At 34.0% G+C, this 25,916-nt stretch overlaps 4 protein-coding genes and 1 long non-coding RNA gene across 6 annotated transcripts; 4 read left to right on the top strand and 1 right to left on the bottom strand.

Moving 5' to 3' along the window:
* The first annotated feature begins 378 nt into the window (after positions 1 to 378).
* Positions 379 to 3,233, top strand: LOC125186667 (ubiquitin-conjugating enzyme E2 22-like). Its single transcript, XM_048083082.1, has 7 exons — positions 379 to 662; positions 1,459 to 1,559; positions 1,638 to 1,782; positions 1,857 to 1,934; positions 2,258 to 2,370; positions 2,473 to 2,576; positions 2,661 to 3,233. The coding sequence occupies exons 2-7, from the start codon at positions 1,557 to 1,559 to the stop codon at positions 2,998 to 3,000; spliced, it is 783 nt and encodes a 260-aa protein (XP_047939039.1). The 5' UTR covers positions 379 to 662; positions 1,459 to 1,556; the 3' UTR covers positions 3,001 to 3,233.
* Positions 3,234 to 4,113: 880 nt separating this feature from the next.
* On the top strand, positions 4,114 to 6,029 carry LOC125189049 (probable aquaporin SIP2-1). 2 transcript variants are annotated; one of them, XM_048086218.1, is made up of 4 exons: positions 4,114 to 4,515; positions 5,355 to 5,460; positions 5,575 to 5,606; positions 5,686 to 6,029. In XM_048086218.1, exons 1-4 carry the CDS (start codon positions 4,234 to 4,236, stop codon positions 5,872 to 5,874), a joined length of 609 nt encoding a protein of 202 aa, XP_047942175.1. In that variant the 5' UTR covers positions 4,114 to 4,233; the 3' UTR covers positions 5,875 to 6,029. The 2 variants fall into 2 exon arrangements, with proteins under 2 accessions (XP_047942175.1, XP_047942174.1); XM_048086217.1 differs by having other exon boundaries at positions 5,355 to 5,606.
* LOC125189047 (magnesium-protoporphyrin IX monomethyl ester [oxidative] cyclase, chloroplastic) lies at positions 5,994 to 7,757 on the bottom strand. Its single transcript, XM_048086216.1, has 5 exons — positions 7,306 to 7,757; positions 7,064 to 7,128; positions 6,664 to 6,991; positions 6,478 to 6,576; positions 5,994 to 6,400 (listed from the first exon to the last, which is right to left on the bottom strand). The coding sequence occupies exons 1-5, from the start codon at positions 7,753 to 7,755 to the stop codon at positions 6,137 to 6,139; spliced, it is 1,206 nt and encodes a 401-aa protein (XP_047942173.1). The 5' UTR covers positions 7,756 to 7,757; the 3' UTR covers positions 5,994 to 6,136.
* A 3,722-nt stretch (positions 7,758 to 11,479) lies between these two features.
* LOC125186143 lies at positions 11,480 to 12,751 on the top strand. Its single transcript, XR_007170364.1, has 3 exons — positions 11,480 to 11,722; positions 11,830 to 12,015; positions 12,638 to 12,751. It is a non-coding gene; the product is annotated as an uncharacterized LOC125186143 (long non-coding RNA).
* A 5,586-nt stretch (positions 12,752 to 18,337) lies between these two features.
* Positions 18,338 to 20,599, top strand: LOC125189601. Its single transcript, XM_048086862.1, has 4 exons — positions 18,338 to 18,715; positions 18,802 to 19,146; positions 19,244 to 19,487; positions 20,542 to 20,599. Exons 1-4 carry the CDS (start codon positions 18,338 to 18,340, stop codon positions 20,547 to 20,549), a joined length of 975 nt encoding a protein of 324 aa, XP_047942819.1. The 3' UTR covers positions 20,550 to 20,599.
* The last annotated feature ends 5,317 nt before the right edge of the window (positions 20,600 to 25,916 follow it).

The raw sequence follows: 25,916 nt of genomic DNA, 5'->3' as shown, positions 1-25,916 counted from the left end.
TTTCAAGTGGTAGTATTTGGTTAGATGATAAAGTTTCTATTATATAGTAGTAGTAGTTACTAATGCTTAATTTTTGCGATGCTAGTATTTAATTGTAGAGGACCTTTATTTTAAATAAAGCATTTCACTTATAATCACACTAACTTGGTTGGCGTTTTTCCAAAATCCGGAATAAAAAAATTAAAAAAAAAATCCTTATCATAGAATATATTTCTAGATTAGCCCTTAGGAAAGAAATTATAAGAAATTTAATTAGTAGTAGTACAAAAAATTTGAATAGATGCAGCTGTAGAGTGGGTGTATTGTAACGGTACAATTTGAAGAGTGGCAACAAGATGTTGCCATGTTGGCTTGCCAATATCAATTCACCCAATTTTATCTCAATTCTAAATCCCTACTCTCTCTCTCTCTCTCTCTCTCTCTCCCTCCCTCTCTCTCTCCATCTGCTTGCTAAAAATCAATTCCTCAATCACATATTCACATACAAGGAGAGGGATCGCTATCTGAAATCCTTTTTGTGGCATCTGCGAAGTCTGATAGTATATCTGTCTACCACAGAAAGCGAAAGCAGAGTCAAATTCGCACGCCCCCATTCCCCCTTATCGCCTCATAATTTTAATGCCGTTGCCCGTTTAGTCTCTCTCTCTCTCTCTTGGTTGAAGGTACTTTTTTTCTTTCTAACCCTACTTTCAAGTACTGGTGTTTAAATTTCTTGGTTTATCAGCGTATTTTGGGATTGTTTGAGATCATATCGGAATTGGGCTTCCCGATTTTCTTTCAAGATTTTGTTTTTGTGTGCTACCCTTGCTTTCCTCTTTCTCCCTCGAATTTCCCGATTTATAATGGTGGCTTTTTGAGTGATCCAATTTTAGGGTTCTGATCAGAAAAATGTGCCATTTCTAGTGTTCTCATGTTTAAAATGTGATTTTTGGCACCATCTTTACTTCTAAACCGAACTTGTTCTTTATTTCTGTGTAATTCACTTCAGAATTGTATGGGGACGGTTTCAAAATATTCAGATTAGAGAAGGTTTTAGGTGCAAGATCGTTAGATAACATCTTGGCAGTGCCAATTTGAAAATTATTATGTCTTTGTTTTGGGAGTTACTGCATATTGGTCTTTGGCCGGGGGTACTATTTTGACTATTTTTCTATAGAATATAAATGGACTACATGACTTGTGAGAGATCATTATGCTGATTGCTGCAGTGGGTAATTTGGGGGAGTAAGTAGGAGAAAACAAAGTCGATGAACAATGGTAGTTTTGGGTTAGGAATGTTGATCTGATTTTTCTAGTTTTCTTCGATATTGTATTTCAAGGAATTGCTAAAACTTGTAGTGTTATGTCAACATTCAAGCTGATATTCCTCAAGGACATAAACACATATTCAATGGTGTTTTCTTTCATTTAGACTAAGCTGTTGAGTGAACTAAGTTGCTAATTTTCCTACTTTTGCAGGATCCTGTTTTGGATAATTGTCCCAATCTTTGTCTTATCTGGTACTTGTGCATAGCAGCCGTTGAGAGTATTTTTTACGCTCTTTCACGCAACCTGCAATGGTAATGTTCTCTTCATATATATGTTCTTGTTTACATGCACAAACAATGGTATCTGAGTCAAAAGAACCTTTCCTCCAGGCAACTAACGAGAATCTTCCTCCAAATGTCATAAAACAACTGGCAAAGGAACTTAAGAATCTTGATGAAACCCCTCCAGAAGGCATTAAAGTTGGTGTAAATGATGACAACTTTTCTGTTATATATGCTGATATTGAAGGCCCAGGTACCTACTTTAAACTTGCACACCTTTTGTAACTGGCATCGGGGCTTTTGTGATTGACAGTGTGACCTTTGCAGCTGGGACGCCGTATGAGAATGGTGTTTTCCGAATGAAGCTGATATTGTCTCAAGACTTCCCACACTCTCCTCCAAAAGGTCTGTGATCCTGCACTTAATATCGCTGCCAGTTGGATTAAGTAGTTCCAAATGAATAACTTATTGCGTTCTCTTGTATAAAGTATGAATGTGTGCATGAATGAAATATCCTTTGGTACTTCCATAGGCATCAGTAGTTTTAACCACATTCATTTTCGGAAACTGTCCGCGCTACTTATGGTTGGAGGTTAATGTATGAGTGATATATAGTGGTTGACTGGGTTAGCTTGTAATATGAAACTTGATACTTCTGGTCGATTTAGTTTTGGGTCGGTACATGAATGAGACCATTCTAAATTTTCGAGCTATTATTTTTCTATCAGGCTATTTCTTGACAAAGATTTTTCACCCTAATATATCATCCGTTGGTGAGATCTGTGTAAATGCATTGAAGAGAGACTGGAATCCAACTCTTGGCTTACGGCATGTTTTGATTGTAAGTTCTGTCAGGTTTCCTACCTACATTCCAATAATTAGATAATATCACATGAACGCTACTTCGCATATGTTTCTCATTCTGTCTTGTCTGACTGAACAGGTGATCAGATGTTTACTTATCGAACCATTTCCAGAATCGGCTCTAAATGAACAGGCTGGCAAGATGCTGCTAGAAGATTATGACGAGTATGCAAGACACGCTAGGTGAGTTACCATTACTGAATTTATGTGCTCTTTATAATAATTGTAGAAAGCTGTGTGATGATCATAAAATGCCTAAAACATCAGGCTTTTTACTGGAATACATGCTGTGAAGTCGAAGCCGAAGCTGAAATCTGGAGTGATTTCTGAGCCGACTGTGTTGAACGCGGACCAGATGAATACCTCAGTAAAGTGTTCCGATCAAAAGACTGTCACATCCGGTGGTGCTCCCCCGTTGCCTTCCCCATTGGCCCCCAAACCAGAGAACGGGCAAGATCAGTCAGCAACTATGCCGTCGTCAGCTGAGATAGGAGTGAGTGGATCGAAAGCAGCTCCAGCGACGCTGAAGAAGGAGGCTGCACTGACAAAGGTTCCCGCAGACAAGAAGAAGATAGATGCTAGAAAGAAAAGCTTGAAGAGACTATGAAACATCGGTATCACTCTGTGGTTTCCTTCTACCTACTATTTTTTAATGTCAATTTGTTGTTCTCTTGTACTACATAGATGGGAGCTTTGGATTATAAGTCCGATGTCGATTTGTTGGAATATAACTCCTTGGCCCTTTTCTCTCTTTATTTGTGAAAGAAATGAGTAGTATCCAATTGGGGTACATAAATGCTACATTTGGTGAAATATATATCAATTTTCATCGTTTATTTACATGTGGGTGTGCCACAAAGATGATGTAAATAGTAATGTGTCCTAAGTTCTAGCTCATTAAAGAGAAAAAAACATTTCCAATATATAAAATGTACAATTAAGTATGAACCAAAATGGAAATAAATGTCATTGACGTATGAACCAAAATGAAAATAGGTGCTATTGTTAAATAATTAAGTATAAAATTGCAATGTTAAATTGTTAATTATATTAGGAAAAAGAAGTGAGTCTTAGAATATTTTGCAACAAAATTATTTCTCCTTCTGTTCAAAAAGAATATTAACTTTGAGTTCAGAACTGATTAATACAAAATTGATAAAGTAAGAGAAGATAGAGAGAAAAAAGTAATTAAGTATTGTTGGTGGAGAATGAGTTTTATCTCATTAGAGAGAAAAAAGTTTTTAAAATTAGAAAGAGCATATTCTTTTGGACGAACTAAAAATGAAAGAGTGTGGTACTTCATCCATCCCATAAAAATAAGAACACTTTCCTTTTTCGTCTGTCCTATAAAATTATCTCATTTTCATTTATGGAAAATTATCTTAAACTCAATACTCGTATATCAATTTATTTACAACTTATACCACTATGGTCCATTAATAAACATTAACACTAATTTAATTATCCTTCTTCGTATTTATCTTACTTTACTAATTATGCATAAAATTTTGTCCCGTCACAAAAATCCTTATTTTTTTGCGGAGGAAGTAGTGCTATTAGTATTTTATTTTGTCAAATTAATTAACTTCATGTGATTTCATGATATCAATTCTCTGCCTTATTACCAATAAATTTTTAGTCCCTACTTATCAGGAAAAAAGTTTTCATGGTATAATTCCAATATTAGAAAATTAATGTAGCCCAGCATTTATTTTGATTAGTAGATATTCACAGAAAAAAATCAAGCCCTTGTTATCTCTAAGGCAAAGATTTCCTGGAAAAATCAAATCGTGGTGAAATTTGTGTCGCATGATCCTCTGATTTCAATTCCCCAACCCCAATGGCGGGAGCAGGGCGTCTTCTCGCGGCGGATTTCGCGATTTCGCTGATGTGGGTGTTCTCGAACGAGCTAATCAAGATTTTCTCCTTGGGTTACGCCGCTTCTCAGCTGGATGCCGACATTCTTAAATGCGCCCTCTCCGTTGCCAACATGTTCGCCTTCGCCTACATGGGCAAGCTCACCCACGGCGGCGCCTACAATCCACTCGCCGTCTTGGCCCCCGCTATTTCCGCTGATTTTTCCAATTTCCTTTTCACTGTTGGCGCCCGAATCCCTGCGCAGGTTCCTCCCCTTTCCCTTTCTCTTCGCGAATTTTGTGCATTTGCATATTTTGAAGCAGAAAATGTGGCATTTTCCTCTTTTCTGTTGGTGAGAATTCACTTATCAGCTCAAGTTACAAGTGTGGCTTACTTTCTCAGACTGGAATTGGAATTGTAATCGATTATGTCCTTACATTTGCCTTGTTCTGTATAATTTGTTGGTTTTCTGAGTTACTCCGGTACTTAATTAGGAGGGTGTATGTTTAGTGATTCTGGATGTTTCTACTGTCTATCTATGAAGAATTTCAACCATCATGGTGGGGCTTGGGAAACAATATCTTGTTTAGGTTCATCTACACCTTCTCATATGGAGGAAATTTCTAATCTGCATAGGAGACACCAAGACGGTTGAGGAGAAATCAGCCCTTGGATTGAAGGTTGGTGTTTAGCATGAACAATAAGGTGGAGTTCGGTTTCCTGGATAAAATAGTACCAAGATACAATCTAGGATTGAGTTGTGAGATTATTTTAGTTGGATGGGTTGGATCCCATGATTTCCATCCAGGATAGAGTTGTGGGATGGAATCTCATGAACCAAACACACTACATACTTAATCCCGAGATACAATGTTGCAAACCGAACACCCCCTAAGTATATACTGATAGGGATCTGGATATTCTCATAGGTAGACCAAGAATGGTGTCGATCGCATTACTGCTCAAGCTGATTAAAACAATGAATACAGATGTGTACTCATGATTGACTGACCCTTACTCTATATTCTTATATATGGATATTAATTCGATTGCCAAAGCCTAATATTCTTGCATCTCTGATTCTATTTTGTGTCTCTTCAAAAGGTGGTTGGGTCAATTTATGGTGTGAGGCTCATTATGTCGACCTTCCCTTGGATGCAACACAAGCCACACTTGAAAGTTGACATAGCAACGGGCGCACTGACAGAAGGTCTCCTGGCCCTTGCCATCGTGACCATCACCCTTGGCCTGGCTAGAGAGGATTTCTTTATGAAAACTTGGATTTCCAGTCTTGCAAAACTAACTCTCCACGTTCTTGGTGCAGATCTAACCGGTGGATGCATGAACCCAGCTCCTGTAAGCATTTCTTTCCTTCTTTGTCTCGTCTCACCCCCACAAGCTGCAGTCAGTTCAAATATCACTTTTCCCTTCTCAGGTAATGGGGTGGGCTTTTGCTAATAAGCAACACATCACCAAAGAGCATTTGGTTGTTTACTGGCTTGCACCAGTCGAGGCCACTTTGATAGCTGTTTGGTTGTCTAGAATACTATATGGAACAAAAAAGGACAAGCGCGCAGCTGTGAAGGACACATCCCCACATCAGAAGTCGAAAAAATCAGACTGAACGTGTCATTCATCATTTAGTTGTACAGTTAAAGATGCAGTTTTTGGTTATTATTTGGTATCTATGTCTAGCTTCAGTCATGTAGTTGAGCAAGTCTATGTAAGTAGGAAATCAAGACATTGAAATCCAAGGCATTGTTCATTCCATTTTTACTACATGTAGAGTGCAAGATTCATACAATGTTTTCCCATGCTTTGTTCATAGCTATTATACAATGATAAGCTGTCGTACTCTGCTCTACGGATTAGAAATAACTAAAGAATTAGTAAACAAGCTGTGGCTCAAACTCAGCAAAGTCCACTGAACCAGATTCAATGGGTTTCATGAGATATGCAGCAAGCAACTCACTAGCCAGAGCTGCAATGAGAGGGATCCTCTTTAGGTTCTTCACCAATGGGATGTCGTCAGTGTCCCCGACCGCCAGAAGCTTTGTGTTGATCTCCACCATCCTATCCAATTTCCTCTTGAACTCTGGGTTCTCAACGTCCAACACAGCAGGGAATATCCTTGCAGTCGTGCGATTCGTCTGCACAATTGATATAAGATTGAGCCTCTCTTGGATAGGAATAAGCAAAATTATTACTCCATGAAATAGTTTTTTACCTCAATTATAACATGCATGTCAAATTGCTTTGTGTCAAGACCAATGCCTTCATAGAAAGCACTTCTTTGGCAATCATTAAGGTACATAGTCACATAAACCTGCAGACATCAACATAAAAGAATGTAAGCAAATATGGGATGATGCATCACAAGCCTCAAAGAAACAACAAAAAAAGTGAGATTTACAGAGAGGCAGAAGAAGCGGGACCACAGCTTCGCCTTCCAGTCATTGAGGAACTGCGGCTGAGCCTTCATCAGAGCAGAGAAGAAATCACCATGGCGATTCTCATCCTGGCACCAGTTCTCAAAGTACTTGAAGATGGGATAGCACTGATACTCGGGGTTCTCCTTGAGGTGCCGGTATATGGTAATGTATCTCCAGTATCCAATCTTCTCAGACAAGTATGTTGCATAGAATATGAACTTAGGCTTGAAGAAAGTGTACTTTCTGGCCTTGGTAAGGAACCCCAAATCCAGAGCCAAATTGAAGTCAGACAAACCTTTGTTCAGGAACCTGGTAAGAAAAGTTCCATAAAACCTTAGTTTCAGCATTCATGGAAGCCATTCAAGAGGGAGTTGAACTTACCCCGCATGGCGGGCTTCGTCTCTGGACATGAGAGAGAAAATCTCAGCAACTACAGGGTTAGTTTTCTGCAAAAGCAGCCAACAATGAGTTCATTACTACTTATTTCAAGATAGGCAGGCAATGCTGTCCAGATAAGGAGAGTATTACAAGATATCTGTAAATTTATCATACTATTAATCATAAATTAACCATTAGCATAGCAAAACAAGTAGTTAGTTGAATGAATTGAAAGAAGAAAAGACCTTAAGCCTGCGGCCGAGCTCCTTGTAGAGAAGGAAACCAGAGAACTCAGCAGTGCAAGAACGCTCCAAGAATTCGACAAAGATTTGCCTCAAGGGGCCCTGCAGCTTGTCAGCAGCCTCCTTGAATTCCTTATTCCTGACGAAGTGGGTCTGGTTGAAGTCGGTCTTGAACTCCTGCAACAGAGCCTCGAACTCACCCATGTTCAACTTGCTGTTGATCTCCGTGTTGAAAAGCTGCTCCATTTCGTCAAAATCAGTGGTGTAGAACCTCGGCGTCAAAAGAGACTCCTTTATCTCTTGCTTCTGGCTCTTCTTCTTGCTCGCCGGGCTCGCAGCGGACGCCATTTTCACGCTCAAAAATCTTGTCTTGGAACACCTCGAGCTGCCCAATTTTGGGATGGAGGTGTTGAATTTTGAAATGGGCTTTACTAGAGCCATTTCTGCTGCCATTCATTCTCCACGTTGCCATTATACTTATAACATAAATTGGAGCGATGAATCTAATCTCATCCAATGAAAATCTTGGAGATTAATTGGAGTCTGACACGTGGAATTTCCATCTTGATTTGCAAATTCTGGTGTATGGGTTTTTGTTTTGGGGTTCTTGTGGTGAATCCAATCCGAAATAACCCGATTATATATTATTATGGGCCGTTTGGTAGCTATGTTTCGCCTAGATAAGAGATTAATCTGGGTTTATTTGTGTGTTTGGTAGTTATGTTACCAAACATAGTAGCCCGTGTTTTATTTCCGGCCCGCACAAAGCCCACTGAAAATCTTATGTTTTAGTCATATTTGTAACTACCCAAAATCCCATGTTATTTATCATGGAAGCCTAGTTAAGTTAGCAAAATACAATTTTACCCATCAAAATTTCTAACCCATCAATTTTACTTAGTTGTTGTATTGAAGGACGTCATTTTCCTATTAAATCATATTAAGAATTTTGTTGATGTCAATTTGTTGTTCTAATTATATTACTTTGTTATTTTATTTACATTATATTATATTATAATATTCTCATTATATTACTTTATGTTCTCATTATATTACTTTACATTAAATCGTATTATATTCTCATTATATTACTTTATTTACATTATATTATATTATACTTATAATTACGTAATACTTGAAGGCAATTGCTTTTGTTTTGAACATAAATATACGATGTTGTTCAATCCACAAACGCTTTAAACTTCAAAAAAATTGAACATATAAAATTTGGTACTTGATAAAATATTTTCATATAGAATTTGTCCAAAATAATAATTGATTATTCATAAAATTTGTCCAAAATTATTAATGCTCACAAAAATAGAATACCAAAATAAATATAAGTTTTTTTATATAAAGATGCTAATTTTTGTAAGGAGTTTAGCTTGAAAAGATGTTAATTTTAAACAAAACGATTTTATAGGAATAATTAGGGTAAAATGATGATAGTTTAGTAATTAACTTAAACTAATGAGGATAATTTTGACAATCATAATTTTAATCCTTACTTGTGACTTATTGTACCAAACACTACAATAAGATAACTCACAATTATCTTAATCTACCAAACACCCAATATATGTAAATTAACTAATCGAAACTATGATTACTATCATAATGGTATCATGTCTAGTCGAAACATGACATAGCTACGAAACGAGCCCTTATAGGGTAACGTGCTATATGGGCCAGACCGAGTGGGTTGGCAGGTTAGGCTGGCTGACAAAATAGGGTTGCGAGCCAGTCTGACAAGTTACACTTTTCAATTAAAATAATACTCTCTCAGTCGCACTCAAGAGGTCCATCTTTCCTTATTAGTTTGTCCCAATCAAGATGTTTTATTTATATATTTGAAAATAAATCTTTTTCTCTATTTGCTTATTAATATATTCAACTAGTATTTTTTTTCCTCTCTACTTACTCCTTTTAACTCATCCTTCTAAAATCTCGTGTCACTAAAAAATGTGGACATCTTGAGTAGGACGAATGAATAGTAAATTTAAAAGTTGTTCTAATTCTAGACTCTGCTAACAAAATTTCATTTGTTCTTGCTTTCATAAATTTTATGTATGTGCTCCCTCCGTCCCATAAAAAGATATCACACTTGTGGGATGGCACGGAGTTTTAGGGGGTTTTGTTTTTTGTTTTAGATGAAGAGAGAAAATATATTTTTTATATTAATGTGAGAAGGAATTTTTTCCAAAAATGGAAATATGACATCTTTTGTGGGACGGAGGGAATAACATTTTAATATAAATTATTTTTAGAAATCTTAATGAAGACAAAAAATTTAATTATATGCTAAACACTTTTGTTCTTTGTAAATATGTAATTATATTTTTAATAATACATTAATTTGAAAAATTATTCTTTTCTAATGGTTATGAGAATATATTTTTTAAAATTATTATTATTTTATAAATACATACTTTTTTATTATTTTATACTCCCTTCGTACCCCGTTATTCACTTTTTTTCTTTTTCGGCTCGTTCTAAACTATTTGCACTATATATATTTTAAGTAAGAATTATCGTATTTAATTATAATATTAGAGTTAATTAAGTTTCTCTTATTAAGTGTTCTCTTATGTCACGACCGCAATTAGCTAAGGATAGCATAACTCGGTTTATCGCGACTAAGGAGGGATTATAAGAAGCGGGGATAGAAATTAGGGGAGATTAAAGTCGAGACATAAGGAGACACACGATTATAATATTAAAGGATATTACTTATAACAAAATATATTCGATCAAGGGGACTCGAGAGACTGTTCTTACAAGTTCGACTTATCAGAGTTTAGAAATTTAACAATAAGCGAGCCCTTATCAACGGCACAGCGGAAACAAAAGAACGCGGTTCATGTGTGGAGACATGAACCTCCGAGAGTTTTATTCTTATATAGCTACTAGTCTGCCCTCCACAGCACTTGATCCACCCTTCCACGATCAACCTGCACATTTAGAAATATATGCAGGGCTGAGTACGAAGGTACTCAGTGAACATATTGCCGAAAAAATACACATATACATTTTTTTTAAAAAATATTGTCAAGCCATTACTACAGTAACACTCAGGGATTTTATTAAAAGACCTGAGCTTACTAAAATATTAACATTTGGGCCCATTTTCCTGTACTTTGCCATATCTGATCATCTTGTGCCGCTGGGATGGTGTTCTCATACGGTCACCTTCCCTGCCCATCATGACAGAGGTATCCTTGTGCCGGGAAGGTGGCCACCTTCCACGGTCACCTTCTCTGCCGTCCGTTCACGGTCAGAGGTATCCCGTGTACACTAGTCCGAGCGGGGACACCACCCTCACTGGGACCCGAATTCGACTTATATATCATCATTCATAATTCACTTGGCCTTAGCCAACAGATAGGCATCATACACAAAACATTTATGGCAAGACAACATCATTAAAATCACGAACATGTGTTCGAGTTTTCACAAAATATAATTTGTATTTTTAGTATAAGAAAGCTCACCTTGGTCGTTTAGTTTCCTTACTTGAATCTTTCGTTCCAACTCGACTTGCGAACGTACCCTTTTGAAAATTTTACAATGAGAAAGTACTAGTTTAGTTTTAAAACTAATCCAATTTAGAATGAAGATCTCACGCTTAAACCTATTACTAATACTAACATTATTATTATTATTATTATTATTATTATTATTATTATTATTATTATTATTATTATTATTATTCCTTAAGAAATTTCTAAACTTACATTATTGGTTATGATTTCTTTTGTTATTTCCGATTCTGATTAAAATTGGGTTCCATGTCTTAATAGTATTCCACGAGTTATAGCAACTTGGATCATTACTAAATATGTTGCTTAACCATTTACTCTTAGGCCCAGAATATTTAAATTCAAAGTTGGGCTTACTTCCATTATAACTACAAGCCTAAATAATTAAAAGCAGTTGGGCTTGATGTTATATTTTACATAACCTAAACAATTTATTCATGAGCCCAATTAACAAACCCACACTCAAATACCCTAACTTCATCTTCCTCCCTCATTTCTCCTAAAACAGAAGAGCTGCAATTCCTGCCTCCACTGACCCCGCCGGACGTCACCCCTCCGGCGCCGCCATCGTACCGCCGCCGATTTCGACGGCGTCTCCGCCCCCCCTCCTTTCTCATCTCTCTCTCTCTCTCTCTCTCTCTCCGCCTTTCTCTACAGATCTCCGTCTCCCCCACTCCGCCGCCGTCGACCTCGGGCCCGCCGTCACGCCACCGCCACCACGGTTCTGCCCCAGCGCCGACGCCGACCCCTTTCTGGATCCGCCATGGCTGAGAGCACGGCGGCTCGCCGTGGCGGCCTCCCTCTCTCCCTCTCTCGGTCCTCCTCCCTTCACCGCCGGCATGCACCGCCTCCGCCACCGAGGTCGTTCTCCGACAGATAGGGTAATCAACCTTCTTCTTGTTCATCTATTTTTTTCCCTCTTTTCCCCCCCTTTTTATTTACCAAGATTTTATTTTTGAAGTTGGAACTTGTAAATTCAAAATTTCAGATTTTAAGGAATGAAAACAGTGGCGAATTTCGGAGCGTGGGCTGTCGATTGTCGGCGACGGAGTGCCGAGTTCGCTGCCGGAAGTCTCTCCGGCAAATTTCTATGTTATTTAAGCTAAGTTCTTAGTGCTCCTTAAAGTCTGCCATTTCTAAGTTCTTGAGAGCCTATAGCAACTAAGTTCTTGAGGTGCTAATTCCATCAGATACTAATTTAGCATTTTGGGACAGAGGCTGTTTTAAGCCTACGTGCAACATGTTTGGATACAAAAATTTGTGTCTTGAGCAGAGACGTCTTTGCCTATGTGTAAAATATTCATGGATGCCAAATTGGGGTTCTACCTATTTGAAATTCTGGCAGAGACATGTTTGGTCTATATGTCATGCTGAAACCTATATGTCATGTTGTGAATATGGGGAGGAAAGTAAGGATTTTTGGTACTCACCTTGTTGTGATGTGGAAAAAAGAAGGATTTGTTGTTAGCTGGATTTTCTTCTATGTAAACGTCCTTTTCTTGGAAGGATTCTTGTTGCCTTTGTTGCCTTTTTAGAGGTGAATATTTTGGTTTGTGAAAGAGTGTGGCAGTGAAAGTGACGGTATATATGTGTAAGGAAGCCAAGTTGGCTGACATTCTTCTGCCAGTATATTTTTTTGTCAGGAGAGTTATGATTCTCCTGCCATATCAATAAATGCAGCATTAAATGTTGCTGAAAAGATGATCCTCTAGGATCCGGCTCTTTACATAATGTATTTGTATTAATCATGATTTAGAATCTTGGTTTACTCATCTATTTGAATTGTTTTGGTGTAGGAAAAACCGGTCCAAGTTCGTGGCTGCTCTCGTTGATTTACCCGCCTTCTTCGAACATTCGATGTATAAATTAAACTTTTGTTGGATGTATCGGACATTAAAATTTTGGTTTTGGTATCCTATTTGTCTAATTAAACTTATTATATTTCTACATATATATATATATGTGTGTGTGTTTATTTATTTGCCTAATGTTGAAAATAAACGACGACGACAATCTATCGTAACTTAGATGTAATCACACAAAATGTCACAAGCAAAAGTATATATAATTAAGCTAAAAATTATTATTTCTAGTCGTAACGTCTTAGCGGGTCGTTACAAATTACTCAATTCTTAGTTTACGATCCAAAAAAGAAAAATGTCTTAGTAGCATTGGACGAAGGGAGTACAATAATTGTGTTATCATTATAATAATTAATTTTTTTTTAAAAATAAAGAAGATTAAGTAGTTCAATTACTTTATTATGTGAAGTACTGGAAATGAATTCTAAGTTTTAATGAAATGAAAACTAGAACGAATTAATTTTCTTTGGCCCAATTAGCCTAGCGAGTTACCCCGAAACTTGAAGATTAGGGTTAGGGTCAAAAAGTTATAACCCGAAAAAGACACAACTCGAATAGCCGCAACAAATAACCCAACAACTCAAGCGGGGCGGCACGATTGACATCCCTAGTTAAAACTATCTTTATTTATCTAATGTTATAATAAACGCCAATTCCTCTATTATTAATTAAACTACATAGTTTAATACTCTCTCCGTCACTGAAAAGTATAAACTATTTCCTTATTAGTTCGTCCTGAAAAGTATGAAATTTCTAATTTTAGAATAGTTAAACAACATATTATCCCTACACATTTACAACTTATACCATTACATCACACTACTAATGATGTGAAGCCACTCTCCACTAACACCACTTACATTACCCTTTTTTCTCAAATTCTCTTATCTTACCAATTATACATTAAAATCAAATGTCAAATTAAATGTTCATACTTTTCAGGACAAAAGGAGTATAATAATATCACACTTTACATTCCTTTCTTACAAAACCTATAGCACTTTAGTGTATTTATATATGGGATTATATTAAAATGACAACACTTTTTAAGATGACAACTTACCACCAATAACAGCAGGGATTTGGATCCCCTGCTGTGCAATCAGCCACAGCAGGGGATGCTGTTAGATGCACAGCAATAAAATATTTATATATTATAATATTAATATTTATTTTAATAAAATAATATGATGTTTCTAACAGCACCCCCTGATGTGGCTAATTGCACAGCAGGGGATCCAAACCCTAACCGCAGTTGATATTAGGATTGAACGGTGATATTAGGATTGAACGGTGATTTAAACTGCCACGAGGCAGGCTTTATTTTACTAAACTTAATTTTTTTTTGAAAATCGCGTGAGGATAGAGAAGTAATTCATATTTCATGAGGTTGTTCTCTCAACCGTGAATCACGTAATTTTCTTCTCTTTCTTCAATCTCAGTTACAAATTCTTCTTTCTCTCTTTTCTCAATTTCGTTCACATATTCACGCGAATCCAGAAATGTGTTTTGAAGGGGGCGGGATTGTGTTCTCTTATACTTTGTTTGCTTGTCTTCAAATACACGTAACAACAACTTCACTCATAATCATCATCATATTTTCTTACTCCCTCCGTCCCGCTTAATATGACACGTTTTCCTTTTTAGTTTGTCCCAACCAAGATGACACATTTCCTTTTTTGGAAACTTTCTCTCTCCAATTAATACACTCAACCACTTTTTCTCACCCCTATTAAAATATTAACCTTTCTTTCTCTCTCTATTTTAATACTTCTACCCACATTTTCTCTCTCCAATTAAACACATTAACCAATTACTCCTAAAACCCCGTGTCGGCTAAAGAATGTGTCATCTTAGCCGGGACGGAGGGAATATTATATTTGATATATCCAATAAACTAAAGTCCTAAATTGGTTTCATACATTTTGCTCAAAAAAACTTTTTCTAAATATTTATGCTTTGGTCAAAAATTAATAATGGACAATATGATCGCTAAAATTTTCTTTTGAAAAATCAACTTGACGATAAAAACTAGTTTATAAAATTGTAGTATAAACGTATAGCTTATAGTTTAAAGTAATACGGTATAAAATAAACTCTATTGATGCTTTAAAAATATAATCAACTAATATAATTTAATATATACCCATAACAATATTTCTTTTGTAAATTTCATTATTGATTAAGACTTTGAAGTAATAAAATCTCGGGGGCTACGTTTAGTAATTATTTTTATGAATTAATTCTACGGAGAAATGGAGTAATATATTTATTGAAAGTCACTCTACTAATTTCTTAAATTTGCCCAATTAATATTAGGCCCAACAATGCAGCCCAATCACATGTCATCTTCTCTCCGTCCGACCCTTAAAATCTCCAATTCCGGCATTAACACCATTATTTTCATATTTCAATAACTCCATCTTCTCTTCTTCCCTCCTCCCTGCGCAGTTCTCCATTGCCGCTCAGCTAAGGAGTCTTCTTCTCTCTCAATTTTTTTCTAAGGAGGGGGCGACCATGGAATTTTCCAGCCAAGCCTTAAGAAAATTCAACCCTCTCGGCCTTCGGGGGAGCGGCGACCGCCCCCTCCTGCCCCCTGGATCCGCCACTGACACACTTTCTTGACGCCTTCTCTAGTGGCCCTGACAGCAACATATGTTTGCAATATTAAACACACCTCTACAACATATTGAAAAATAATGAGACTATCATTAATTTATAATAAGAGCATGAGTCATTAATTTACTGAACGTCAATACACAACATAATAGGATACACATAACAACATGTAAAGTACAATGAATACATACTTCCAGCATAATTCATATTAAAAGCATAGTAACATCTGAACAGTACATTACAAAATAAATATGTCATATTACATCATTTAATATCAAATTCAGGTCATTTTTGTATAAACCCGATTACATCAACAAAACAATTTATTAACTTGATAAATACGTCATTTAGTAGCAACAAATAGGTCATTGTTTTAAAGACCATGGGAAATCAACATATTTACTGTACAAAAACGTGGTTGTTCACAAAAAAATAAGTAAGAAAGCCCTAAAACCAGATAAGCACAATCACATAAAAATTAAAACAATTTTCATCAGATGTTCCTCAACCTTTTTTCTAAATCATTGTTTATGTTCGAATTTTAACCATTTCCTATTGAGTAAAAGTACCTATTGAAGGTGATTCAAAATTCAACGCAATTTGTAGAAAAAATTATAGCTTATGTTGAGACACATTGACACTAACCATTTCAGCATATTTTAACAATATTAACCAAACAAATAATATTAACCTAAAAACAGCATTATAACCAGTGTTTTAAAAACCGGACCAGATCGGCCGGTTCGACCGGTTGGACCGCGAACCGGTAAGTAGTCCGGTCCGGTTTGCTCATATAAACCGCCTATATATTGAGCTGCCTTGAAACAGTGAAACCGGCCGGTTGGACCGGATGAACCGCGAACCGGAAATCGATTTTCACAAAAAATGCTTAAAATTTTGTTGTCAGGGAGGCTTAACCCAAGACCTCTTGTCAAATTAGTAACACCTTTACCACTCTACCACAATGCTTTGAGTGATATGACATGAACATTAACTAAATTTATATATTAAACATGATAAATTTTTATTGACACTAACTTATAATCCAAATTTAATAAATAATTATCAATTTTATTATCTATAACTATATTTAGCACTCACTAAATTTTAATATTATTTTTATATAATCAGTTATACATAAGGTTTAACATTTTTATATATTATTAATTGCATTTTGTTATTTATTAAATCTTAATGTATATAGTATGCATTTACATTTTTATATATATTTATATTATTTCTTCAAATAAAATATATTTTGAAAAAATGAACTTTATTTATTTTTATCATAAAATATCAACAAAATTTTAGCATATTTAAAATATATTTTATTATAAAAATATTAGTATAAATTTAATATTCAATATATTTTACTACTATTCTTTGTGTAATAGTATATTTTTATATAAGTATACGTAATGTTAAATGTGTTTTAGTGATAAATTATTAATTACATCTATCATTCATTATTTAATATATATTTTATATATTATATATTTAATTATATATGTTTATAATAATATTTCGGTTCGACCAGTGAACCGGTTGAACCAGTGAACCAGTAATGACACCGGTTTGCCGGCCGGTCCGATTTTTAAAACATTGATTATAACCTTGTTTTGGGTCATTCAAAATAGTTGTCGCCTCCGCTTTCCATCATCAATTACCCCTCTTTCGAAGCTCGCCGACCAGTTTCGGCGGCTGTTTAGGAAGACAACCAATGATAGTGTCAAATTAAATACACATATAATCGGAACAAAAATGAGCACGAAACATGTAATATTATAAAAACTAAACTGCAATATATATTTGTAGAAGTAATAAATAGATTTCAGCAGATTACATGTTTGTTATAGACATATTGCCTTTAAATTGTTGAGTTTTGTATTTTAGATATAGATCGTTTAATTTGTATTTTATATATAGACGGATTGCATTTAAAATGCAATTTGCCTATAATTAAAATACAATTTGCAGAAATCCATTTAAAAGTTCACAAATGTATATTGAACTTTTGTATTTACAATAGCTGGTTAGGTTTTGTTTTATCTCTGTGCATGAGTATGTTGCTTGAAGCTGTAGATTGAGCATAATTAAATTTCATAGTCATATAAAATTATTAATGTAAAAATAGAAAATTCATTTCTTCATAAACTAAACTCACCCGTCCATAATAATTAGTCACCATTTAACTTGGCACGAATTTTAAAAAATATAATAGAAAGTGGGTTAAAAAAGTTAGTACCACGTGGATCCTACTTTTATATATTATGAGTAATTTTATACTTCGTAATAAAATTTGAGAGAAATTGAATTAATAGAATATGAGATCCCCTATTAAAAATAGTAAAAGTGAAGTATTGTCAAATTTTTATAGAGGGACTAAAATGAATATAAGTTAAAAATTTTCATTAGGCCCATTTAATTAACACAGCCCAAAGCGCAATAAGCCCATTCTAATCCACTTAAATATGGTGTATTTATGAACCTTTACATGTTGGAGGTTCTTCATTCTAGCTCGCGATTCCGCCATTTTTGTAGGTAAGTTTTTTAAATTATTTTCTTCTTGTTCATCTTATTCTTTTCCCATTTTTTTCTGAATATCTAAGATGTGGAATTAATACAATGAATCAAAGTTCAAAAAAATATTTGAACTTGTTAATTTGTTATAGTGTAAACACTAAACACCCAAATAGCAGTCAAAATGCAAAATGAGATGGTCTTAATGAAGAAGTGGACTCAGCTACTTTATTTTAGCCTGCGAAATCGAATGATTATGTAGTCCTAATATGAATTACACGATTCTTATGCTGTAACTGAATTAGGTTTATAAAAGAAATTTGAATTGTCAAAGTTTACGAGATGAACTGAATATTCCTTTTTCTGTGTTTAGAGTGAAACACTGCTCAGGTGAATTGAGTTAAAATTTAGGGATTTACAAAGCTACCCTCCAGGCTCCATCCATAGGTTTGAACTCTTGGATCACATCACCTTAGGTTACTGCTAAATATTAGGATGGTGGATCAGATCATAAGGCCATTACAACGTGAAGTGGCCAACTTGATCACTTGTTACAAGCACAATTTGGAGGAGGCTGTCAACATCAGATCACACCGTGAAGCTTCTATTTCAACTAGTGACCTTTATGACGCAGGCTTGGCCACCAGCTTTATGAAGAAGCAAGTTTATCCTTCTAAAAATCTGAAGGTTCGCCAAACTCATCATGAACAGCAACAGACCAAGAGAATACCAAAGCCCTTTTCCACTACTAAAATAGACAAGCCTTTTGATATATGCTCTCCTCAAACTTCGGAAGACTTAGTTGAAGAAAGTGCAGTGGTGTTGGGGCCTGGAATGATATTACTCAAGTGCTATATTCCCTTGTTGGAGCAGGTAGTCCTCAAATGCTGAAATTTCCATCATAGACATGTGTTGCATTCACTGTTTCTGGTATTTAGTTGTCCCTACCTCTCTTGCAGTTGAACATTATAAACAAGTGTCGAGAATTAGGTTGTGGTCCTGGGGGGTTTTATCAACCTGGTTATAATGATGGTGCAAAATTGCACTGTTACATGATGTGTTTGGGTCTAGGCTGGAATCCTCAAACAGCAAGCTATGGAGAGAGGCGCTGCCACGACAATGCTGCACCTCCTCTTCTTCCTAATGAGTTTATTTCTTTAGTGTGCAGAGCACTTGACCATTCCCACACTCTAATAGAAAGAAACCTAAAGGTTGACAATATTAACGATACACTTCCTAAAATGTCTCCTGATGTGTGCATTGTCAACTTCTACCCTTGCAACGGCTGGCTTGGTTTCCATCAGGTTGGTTATGAACTTGAAAAATACGTGTCCTCAATGTGCCTTTGTTTATTTGGATCAGTTAAAGAGTTTTCGCATGCAAATTTTTTGATTCATACAGGATCGCTATGAAACACAAGAGAGTCTTGATAAAAGGCTACCTGTTGTGTCAATCTCTATTGGCGCTTCAGCTGAATTTCTATATGGCGAGGAAAGAGATGTTAACAAGGCTAAGAGTGTTTTACTAGAATCAGGAGACGTGCTAATCTTTGGTGGTGAATCAAGGCATATATATCACGGGGTGAAAGCGATTCTTCCCGACACAGCTCCTTTGGTTTTGCTGGAAAGGACGGGACTTAAACCAGGTCGCCTCAACCTCACTTTCAGAAAATATTGAGTTTCTCCTTGGAAATTATGCTGCCTTAGTTATTCACTGTTAACTAACTTCTTTCAACATGGTTGTTTTTATCTATGTGAGCATTTATGATTTTGGTGAAAGTTTAATTTGGAAGTTTGGTTTTGATCCTCATATTACAGCATCATGTGCCCTAATTTTGTCTTGAGAATAATAATGTTTGATTCCACCTTATGTTTTAATTGGTTGGTTAATTCACTGATATTTTACTCAATTGAGAAAGTTTGTTGTTAATTCTTGATGGTATGGTGACAATTGAAATATAGACGTATTATGTTTGGGAGGCATTTCGTGTTAGGGCTCGTTTGATAGCTTAGTAATGTCAAGAAATAGATACATATCTTCATATTTCCATCCGTTTGATAGTCTATTTAGCCTACCACATCAGCCCTTGTTTTTGGGTATGGCCCATCTCGGCCCGCTGAAATGGACTAGAAATGAAATGATATGTAACTTACAATTTTGTATAGATACAAATCTGTCTGATTTTGTGTACCCAGAAATAAAATATTACTCCCTTTTATACCCTTTTTTCACATTCTTCTCGTCCAGCACCAATGCTCTTCTTCCATCTCCAACTCTTCGCCAAGCAACTCACATTTGCCAACTGTGAAAGTGAAATTTTCACTGCATTGCCATTGCACACTCGCATCTTTTTATTTTATTCATTGCACCTATTCCAAATTTTTCACTCTTGGATCCAAAAATGTGTACCTCCCTTTATTTCCTCATTTGTAAAGTTCGTTCCTCTGGCGAAGAAGAGGAAAGCCGATATGATGATATTATATGTTGACAATTTTGAGATGGAGGTATGGTCAAATGAGTTGGGTTTCTTTTGGAGGGAGATCTATAGCTCGCCTCATATGAGGGTTTTCGAGCAGGTGACTTTCTGTGAAGTTTTTTGTGATTTTATTGATCTCAATGGTAATTTGTTTCACATTAGTCAAGCTAACAGCAGCTGTGTTTTAGCTATGGCTGATGTTGATCAAATTGTCCCCTTTTAGGTTTATGAAGATGGTGAATTTATTTCCAAGCAGCCGATGGAGATATACAATTTAGAAGGACAAATTTGTAAATATATATTATTTACTTGGATATAAATATTCCCTATCAAACGCAAGTCACTAATAATTAATTATTTAACTAGCTTATCAAACGTATTAAAGTAAAATCAATTTATTTCGTAACATAGATCTAAATCTTGACCGGCCCTATCTTGGGCATATCCCACACAACTTATCAAACGAGCCCTTAGGGTATAATATTTTACTGATATTTTAGTATATAATTTATCTTGATTTAATTATACCAAAATATAATATTTGACCGTGACATGATATACATACATAATGAAAGATAGGAGTATAACCAATCACTAGAAGACTCACATGTACTCGAGGTTACTTCGACCTCACACTCGAACTTCGATTTATTGATTATAAGAAAAATATCTTACTATTAATTAAATTAAAATATATAAGCATTCAATAATTATTAATTGTTAGCTTCTTGCACACTTAATATAACTCCAACCTCAATTTATTTGTTGAAATAAAAATATGTTATCTGATAAGTTAGAATATGCACTAGTAAGTTAAGTCTTACACACTTTTAATGTGACTCAAACATCAATTTATTATTTTGAAAAGAAATATTATATTAATTAAACGGTATTTCAATCATTATATATGACCAATCTTGGTTTGTAACATTTGAAAATATCATCTTAAATTCATAAACTTCGATTTAATATCATTTAAACTACTTTTACACTGTTTCAAACTTGTTCAAAATTGGCTCCTACGAGTGGGTGCGGAATTGAAAAAGTAGCTCAAAATTTCTATCTAAAATCACTCAAACTCGGATAAAGGTTAAGTACATAGACAAGTGTGTTGGTGGTATAGAGTTGAGTTCGAGTTCGTCTTCATAATGAACAAAGCACAACTAGGCGGGCCAATTTCAAACGTGGCTATGGGCTCATCACTCCCTCACTCGCAGGAGTGGATTGATCATCGTCACTAGTTCAAAATTTCTCCAACAGTTGTGTTTTATTCATTTTGAAGTCGAACTCGAACTTGCCTATGTGCTTAACCTTCTTCCAAGATAGAGTGATTTTATTTTGAGGATAAGAGTGATTCTTTGGTGTGAATAAAATGATATAAACAATGTGTTTATAAATAAATTTAGAAAGATATTAAAAATAAAAAAGTAATTATGTAGAAAGTTGTTTTATAATGGATATATTTTGAATAGTTGGTAAATTTTGAACTAAAGTATTTACATATTTTAATATTTTTTTAAAAAAATAAACAGAGCAATAAATGACCTCTGATTGGTCGAGGGGGAAAGGGACAACCCTCTTTGTCCCTTGAATGCGTGGCATACTTGGGGGCAGGACGCTTTCAACGCGTTCTGCTCCGCCTCGTCCCCTCGAAATGTGATGCGTCCCTTTGCGTTGCTAATGTTGTAAATAACCATGATCACATAATCACCAAACAATGTCAGAAGGCGGGAGGGGTCCACCGCCTCCTACCGACTGTTCGAAAACCTAAATGTTTCTTAGAGTCGAGCCAAAATTAGCATGTCTGCCCCCTCTCTGTGGAGTATAAACATGAAGTTGTATTTGTTTTCAATGCATGTCATATTAAATTCAGTAGTCCTATGGTTTAGTTTTTAGGCTTTTAATGATGTGGTATATGGTTCAATTCTGAATACGGAAATATTTTTTCCATTCCTTTAAATACTTTTTGAAATCTAAACTTTTAATAGTTTGCATATATTGTTTTGTTATATTTATTTTTTAGTTAAATCATTTTTTATACTGTGCTTGTTTTATTAGTCCTAAAGTACTTATTATTTGTGATTTATATAGTATCTTATTCTTTATGTACCAAAATTAATATTTAATACTCCCTTCGTTCTTTAAAATTAGAAACTCTTTTTTTTTTTTTTAATTTGTCCTCTAAAAATAAAAATTTTCTATTTGAGGAAATTTCTTTCTCTCTAATGAGATGTGACTCATTTTCCATGAAATACAATTTTCTTTCTATCTCTTTTATTTGACCAATTTTGTATTAAAACTCATGTCATTTCAAAAGTTTTTTATTTCTAGGGACAGTGGAAGTAATCCATATTTTATGAGATTCAAATAATTTCTAATTTATATACTATCAAATTGCGTAATACTTGCAATGATTTTGGAATTGTTAAACATTTACAATGTTTCTTTTTATTTTTGTAAGCCAGTCCACAAGGAGCTAGTGCTACTTGAATATTAATATTATTTTATTTTATAATAATAATTATATTTAATTACATTTAAAATTTAAATATGAAATTAAATTAATATTTCAAATATTAAATTCTTTCCTGTCTATTTTTTTTCTGGATCCGCTGCCGTCACCAAAAAGATATTCTAACACAAAAGTAGGGACCAATATAGATTGCTTACCGTAAAATATGAATTAGAATGGTCTCTTGCAACAATATGCTCAAGGATTAATTGCCTCATTTCCCATTTTTACTTCATATGCCCAATTTATTTATTTAAAAATGCATTTCCTTAACAAATATCGGTGAGTCGGTATAATAAACAATGCGTAGTGAATATGAATAATTGGTAAACATTTTATTACAGCGTATCACTATGGTCACCGAAATCATAATACCTTCGACATATTATTTTTAAAATTAACTTAAAGAATAATACTAGTAGTTTTCATGAAGAAGAAAAAGCTATTTGTAGAAAATTTGCTTACTTCGTTATCGAAGTCTTACAAGCGTGGCAAGGAATGATAGAATAAACATATCCTTTGAAAATGGAACACATTACAATATTACATAGATTTACCGTGAAAATTATTTCTGGGCGTATTCCATAGAAAATTATTTTATAAAGAGAGATATTCAATTTTGTCTTGTTTTAGCATTTTAACAAAAATATTACATAATTTTAGGTAATTGTAAAAATTTTATTGGGATGAAATTGCTATTGGATTTTAACTTTACTGAATATCATGTTCGTGTTTTTCCCCTCATCCCAAAAAACTCACTATTGAAAAAATATGGCGGTACAAATCTAGAATATTTCAACTTTGCATTCAATAGACTATTTGAAAAAAGTGATGCTAATTGGTCGTGGTCAGCTATAAAAATAAAATATTAATAAAAAATTATTATATTTAATACTAATTTACTTGGAATTAATTCAACTTAAAAGTAACAATTTTCTAAGACTATTACCCTTTGTCCACAAATAATTACATGTAAAAGAGTAAGTCATCATATCGTCTTGGAAACATTCAACTTTGTCTATGTAGCTCACTTTCGTTTCTTATGTCAGATTTCTATTCGGTTTTTTTGTAAACTTTTTATTTATTCTTTTATATTTTGTTATTTAATTGTTTAATATATATAATAGGGACGGACTATGATCCATAAGACAAATTCTATCTAAAATCAAAGCAAATTTTAGTCCTTGGATCCTTAGATTAGATGATTGTGATCATAATATCCGAGCTACATTATTACACTAAAAACGTTACAGTCTTAACTGGGCTACATTATTAGACTGCACAATCTACATTATTAGACTAAAAGCGCGTTACATTATTAGCCGAACTACATTATTAGACTATACAATCTACATTTTTAGATGACACGTGACATTAATCTAACGGTTACATCACATGATCCAATAGCTGAGATTTGCTTTAATTTTTGAAGGGATTTTATTGTGGACCTGATCACATCCCTATACATATATATCTTTATGATATTAAAATTTTATAATTGTTGATTATGTATATAGATTCACTTACAAATGAAATAGTTTAAAGTATTATATTTAACATTAATATTTAAACAACTTACAAATAAAATAATTGTAAACATTGTACTATACAATTATTTTATATACTAAATCAAATTTTTTGAGAAAAGATTTTCAAATATTAAAAGTATATATAGAAAATATATTATTATTAAAAAATTGATGGTTGGAGATTAATTGAAATCTTGAATGGTTCAAAAAATAATTGAGACACGAACTATTATGCAATTCATAATAAACAAAAAATCCATTATTAGAATATATGATTAATTAGATTTTTTAAAATTTTTATATTACATCTAAAAATTAATAGGAACTCTTAGTAGTTCAATTATACTGAATTTGAACCCTTAGTTGAAAATCATTTGAGAAACTTAACTAATAAATTAAAAATAAAATCAATCAAAATCCTATATATAGAAAACATAAGTAATTATTATACCTTGTGTAAATTATTGCTAGTGCACACTCTTGATTTATGTCAAAACCATAGCAAAATATATATTGTTATTTTAAAAAAAATTATTTTTGAAAATAAATACCCCCTCCGTAGTCCGTCTCGTGCTACTTACACTTTTCTTTTTGGGTCATAAATTAAAGATTGAGTAATTAATGTAATGAAATTAGTATTTTAAGTGTAATAAGAGGACACTTAATAAGAAAATAGTTAATTAGCTCTAATATATTAAGTAAATACTCCCTCCGTCCCATTGAAGATGACCCACTTTTCTTTTCGGTTTGTCCCAATCAAGATGACTTATTACTTAAAATGGAAACACTTTTATCTCTACTTTATTCTATCTCTCTTACTTTACTCTCTCCTCTTCACACACAAAATATAACCGCATAAAATCTTGTGCCACCCAAGGAAGGGGTCATCTTCCTTGGGACGGAGAGAGTACAATAATTCTTACTTAAAATATATATAGTAAGTTTTGGATGAGGAAAAAAAGAAAAATGTGGGTAGCATAGGTAGTAGTCAATTGTATCAAATGAATTGTCATTTAAAGGTAAAAATGATACAATAAAGTCCTACAAAACAACTAATCTTTATTGTCGTAAACAAACTCAATTAATCCAATATTATATACAATTGATTCTCCAATATAATATAATGTAATATATTGAAATTCACAATTACAAATTTTTAATCGAAGATTAATGATATTTCCATGTAATTGAAAATTTTAACCGTCCTTGGATTTATTCCTAATTTCTATTGATTTTTTAGGTTTTTAGGTGTGAATTATTTGATATTATATATTAATTTATTGAAATTTTAAGTTTTGTTATTGAATATTAGTATTACTACTCGATTTTGGATATTTTGATTCCTACACTAATCGGTCAGTTATCAACCGACAAGTTAGTGTAGGAATCGATTAAGATTCGGGTTTGATTTCGGTAATAGGATCAGCCAAAATCTATAACCGATTAACTGGAATTGACATAATAAGCAGACCTCGTTACAATATAACATAATAATGTAAAAAATAAATAAATATGCAAATATCTATATTTACCGTTTTGAGACATATTGTAGTTTAT

The sequence above is a fragment of the Salvia hispanica genome, chromosome 5, assembly GCF_023119035.1.
Source record: "Salvia hispanica cultivar TCC Black 2014 chromosome 5, UniMelb_Shisp_WGS_1.0, whole genome shotgun sequence".
NCBI lineage: Eukaryota > Viridiplantae > Streptophyta > Magnoliopsida > Lamiales > Lamiaceae > Salvia > Salvia hispanica.
The sequence above is the reverse complement of the archived record's forward strand: the minus strand, read 5'-3'. Positions and strand labels throughout refer to the sequence as shown.

Bases quoted from the DNA above. Each gene is read 5' to 3' on its own strand.
- LOC125189601 (XM_048086862.1), top strand. From the start codon at position 18,338: ATGGTGGATCAGATCATAAGGCCATTACAACGTGAAGTGGCCAACTTG. The intron at 18,716-18,801 runs GTAGTCCTCAAA...CCTCTCTTGCAG, and splicing joins ATATTCCCTTGTTGGAGCAG to TTGAACATTATAAACAAGTG. The intron at 19,147-19,243 runs GTTGGTTATGAA...TGATTCATACAG, and splicing joins GCTGGCTTGGTTTCCATCAG to GATCGCTATGAAACACAAGA.
- LOC125189047 (XM_048086216.1), bottom strand. From the start codon at position 7,755: ATGGCAGCAGAAATGGCTCTAGTAAAGCCCATTTCAAAATTCAACACC. The intron at 7,129-7,305 runs GTCTTTTCTTCT...CTGCTTTTGCAG, and splicing joins AGCTCGGCCGCAGGCTTAAG to AAAACTAACCCTGTAGTTGC. The intron at 6,401-6,477 runs GTAAAAAACTAT...TCAATTGTGCAG, and splicing joins ACATGCATGTTATAATTGAG to ACGAATCGCACGACTGCAAG.
- LOC125189049 (XM_048086217.1), top strand. From the start codon at position 4,234: ATGGCGGGAGCAGGGCGTCTTCTCGCGGCGGATTTCGCGATTTCGCTG. The intron at 4,516-5,354 runs GTTCCTCCCCTT...TCTCTTCAAAAG, and splicing joins GCGCCCGAATCCCTGCGCAG to GTGGTTGGGTCAATTTATGG. The intron at 5,607-5,685 runs GTAAGCATTTCT...TTCCCTTCTCAG, and splicing joins GATGCATGAACCCAGCTCCT to GTAATGGGGTGGGCTTTTGC.
- LOC125186667 (XM_048083082.1), top strand. The intron at 1,783-1,856 runs GTACCTACTTTA...TGACCTTTGCAG, and splicing joins TGCTGATATTGAAGGCCCAG to CTGGGACGCCGTATGAGAAT. The intron at 2,577-2,660 runs GTGAGTTACCAT...CTAAAACATCAG, and splicing joins GAGTATGCAAGACACGCTAG to GCTTTTTACTGGAATACATG.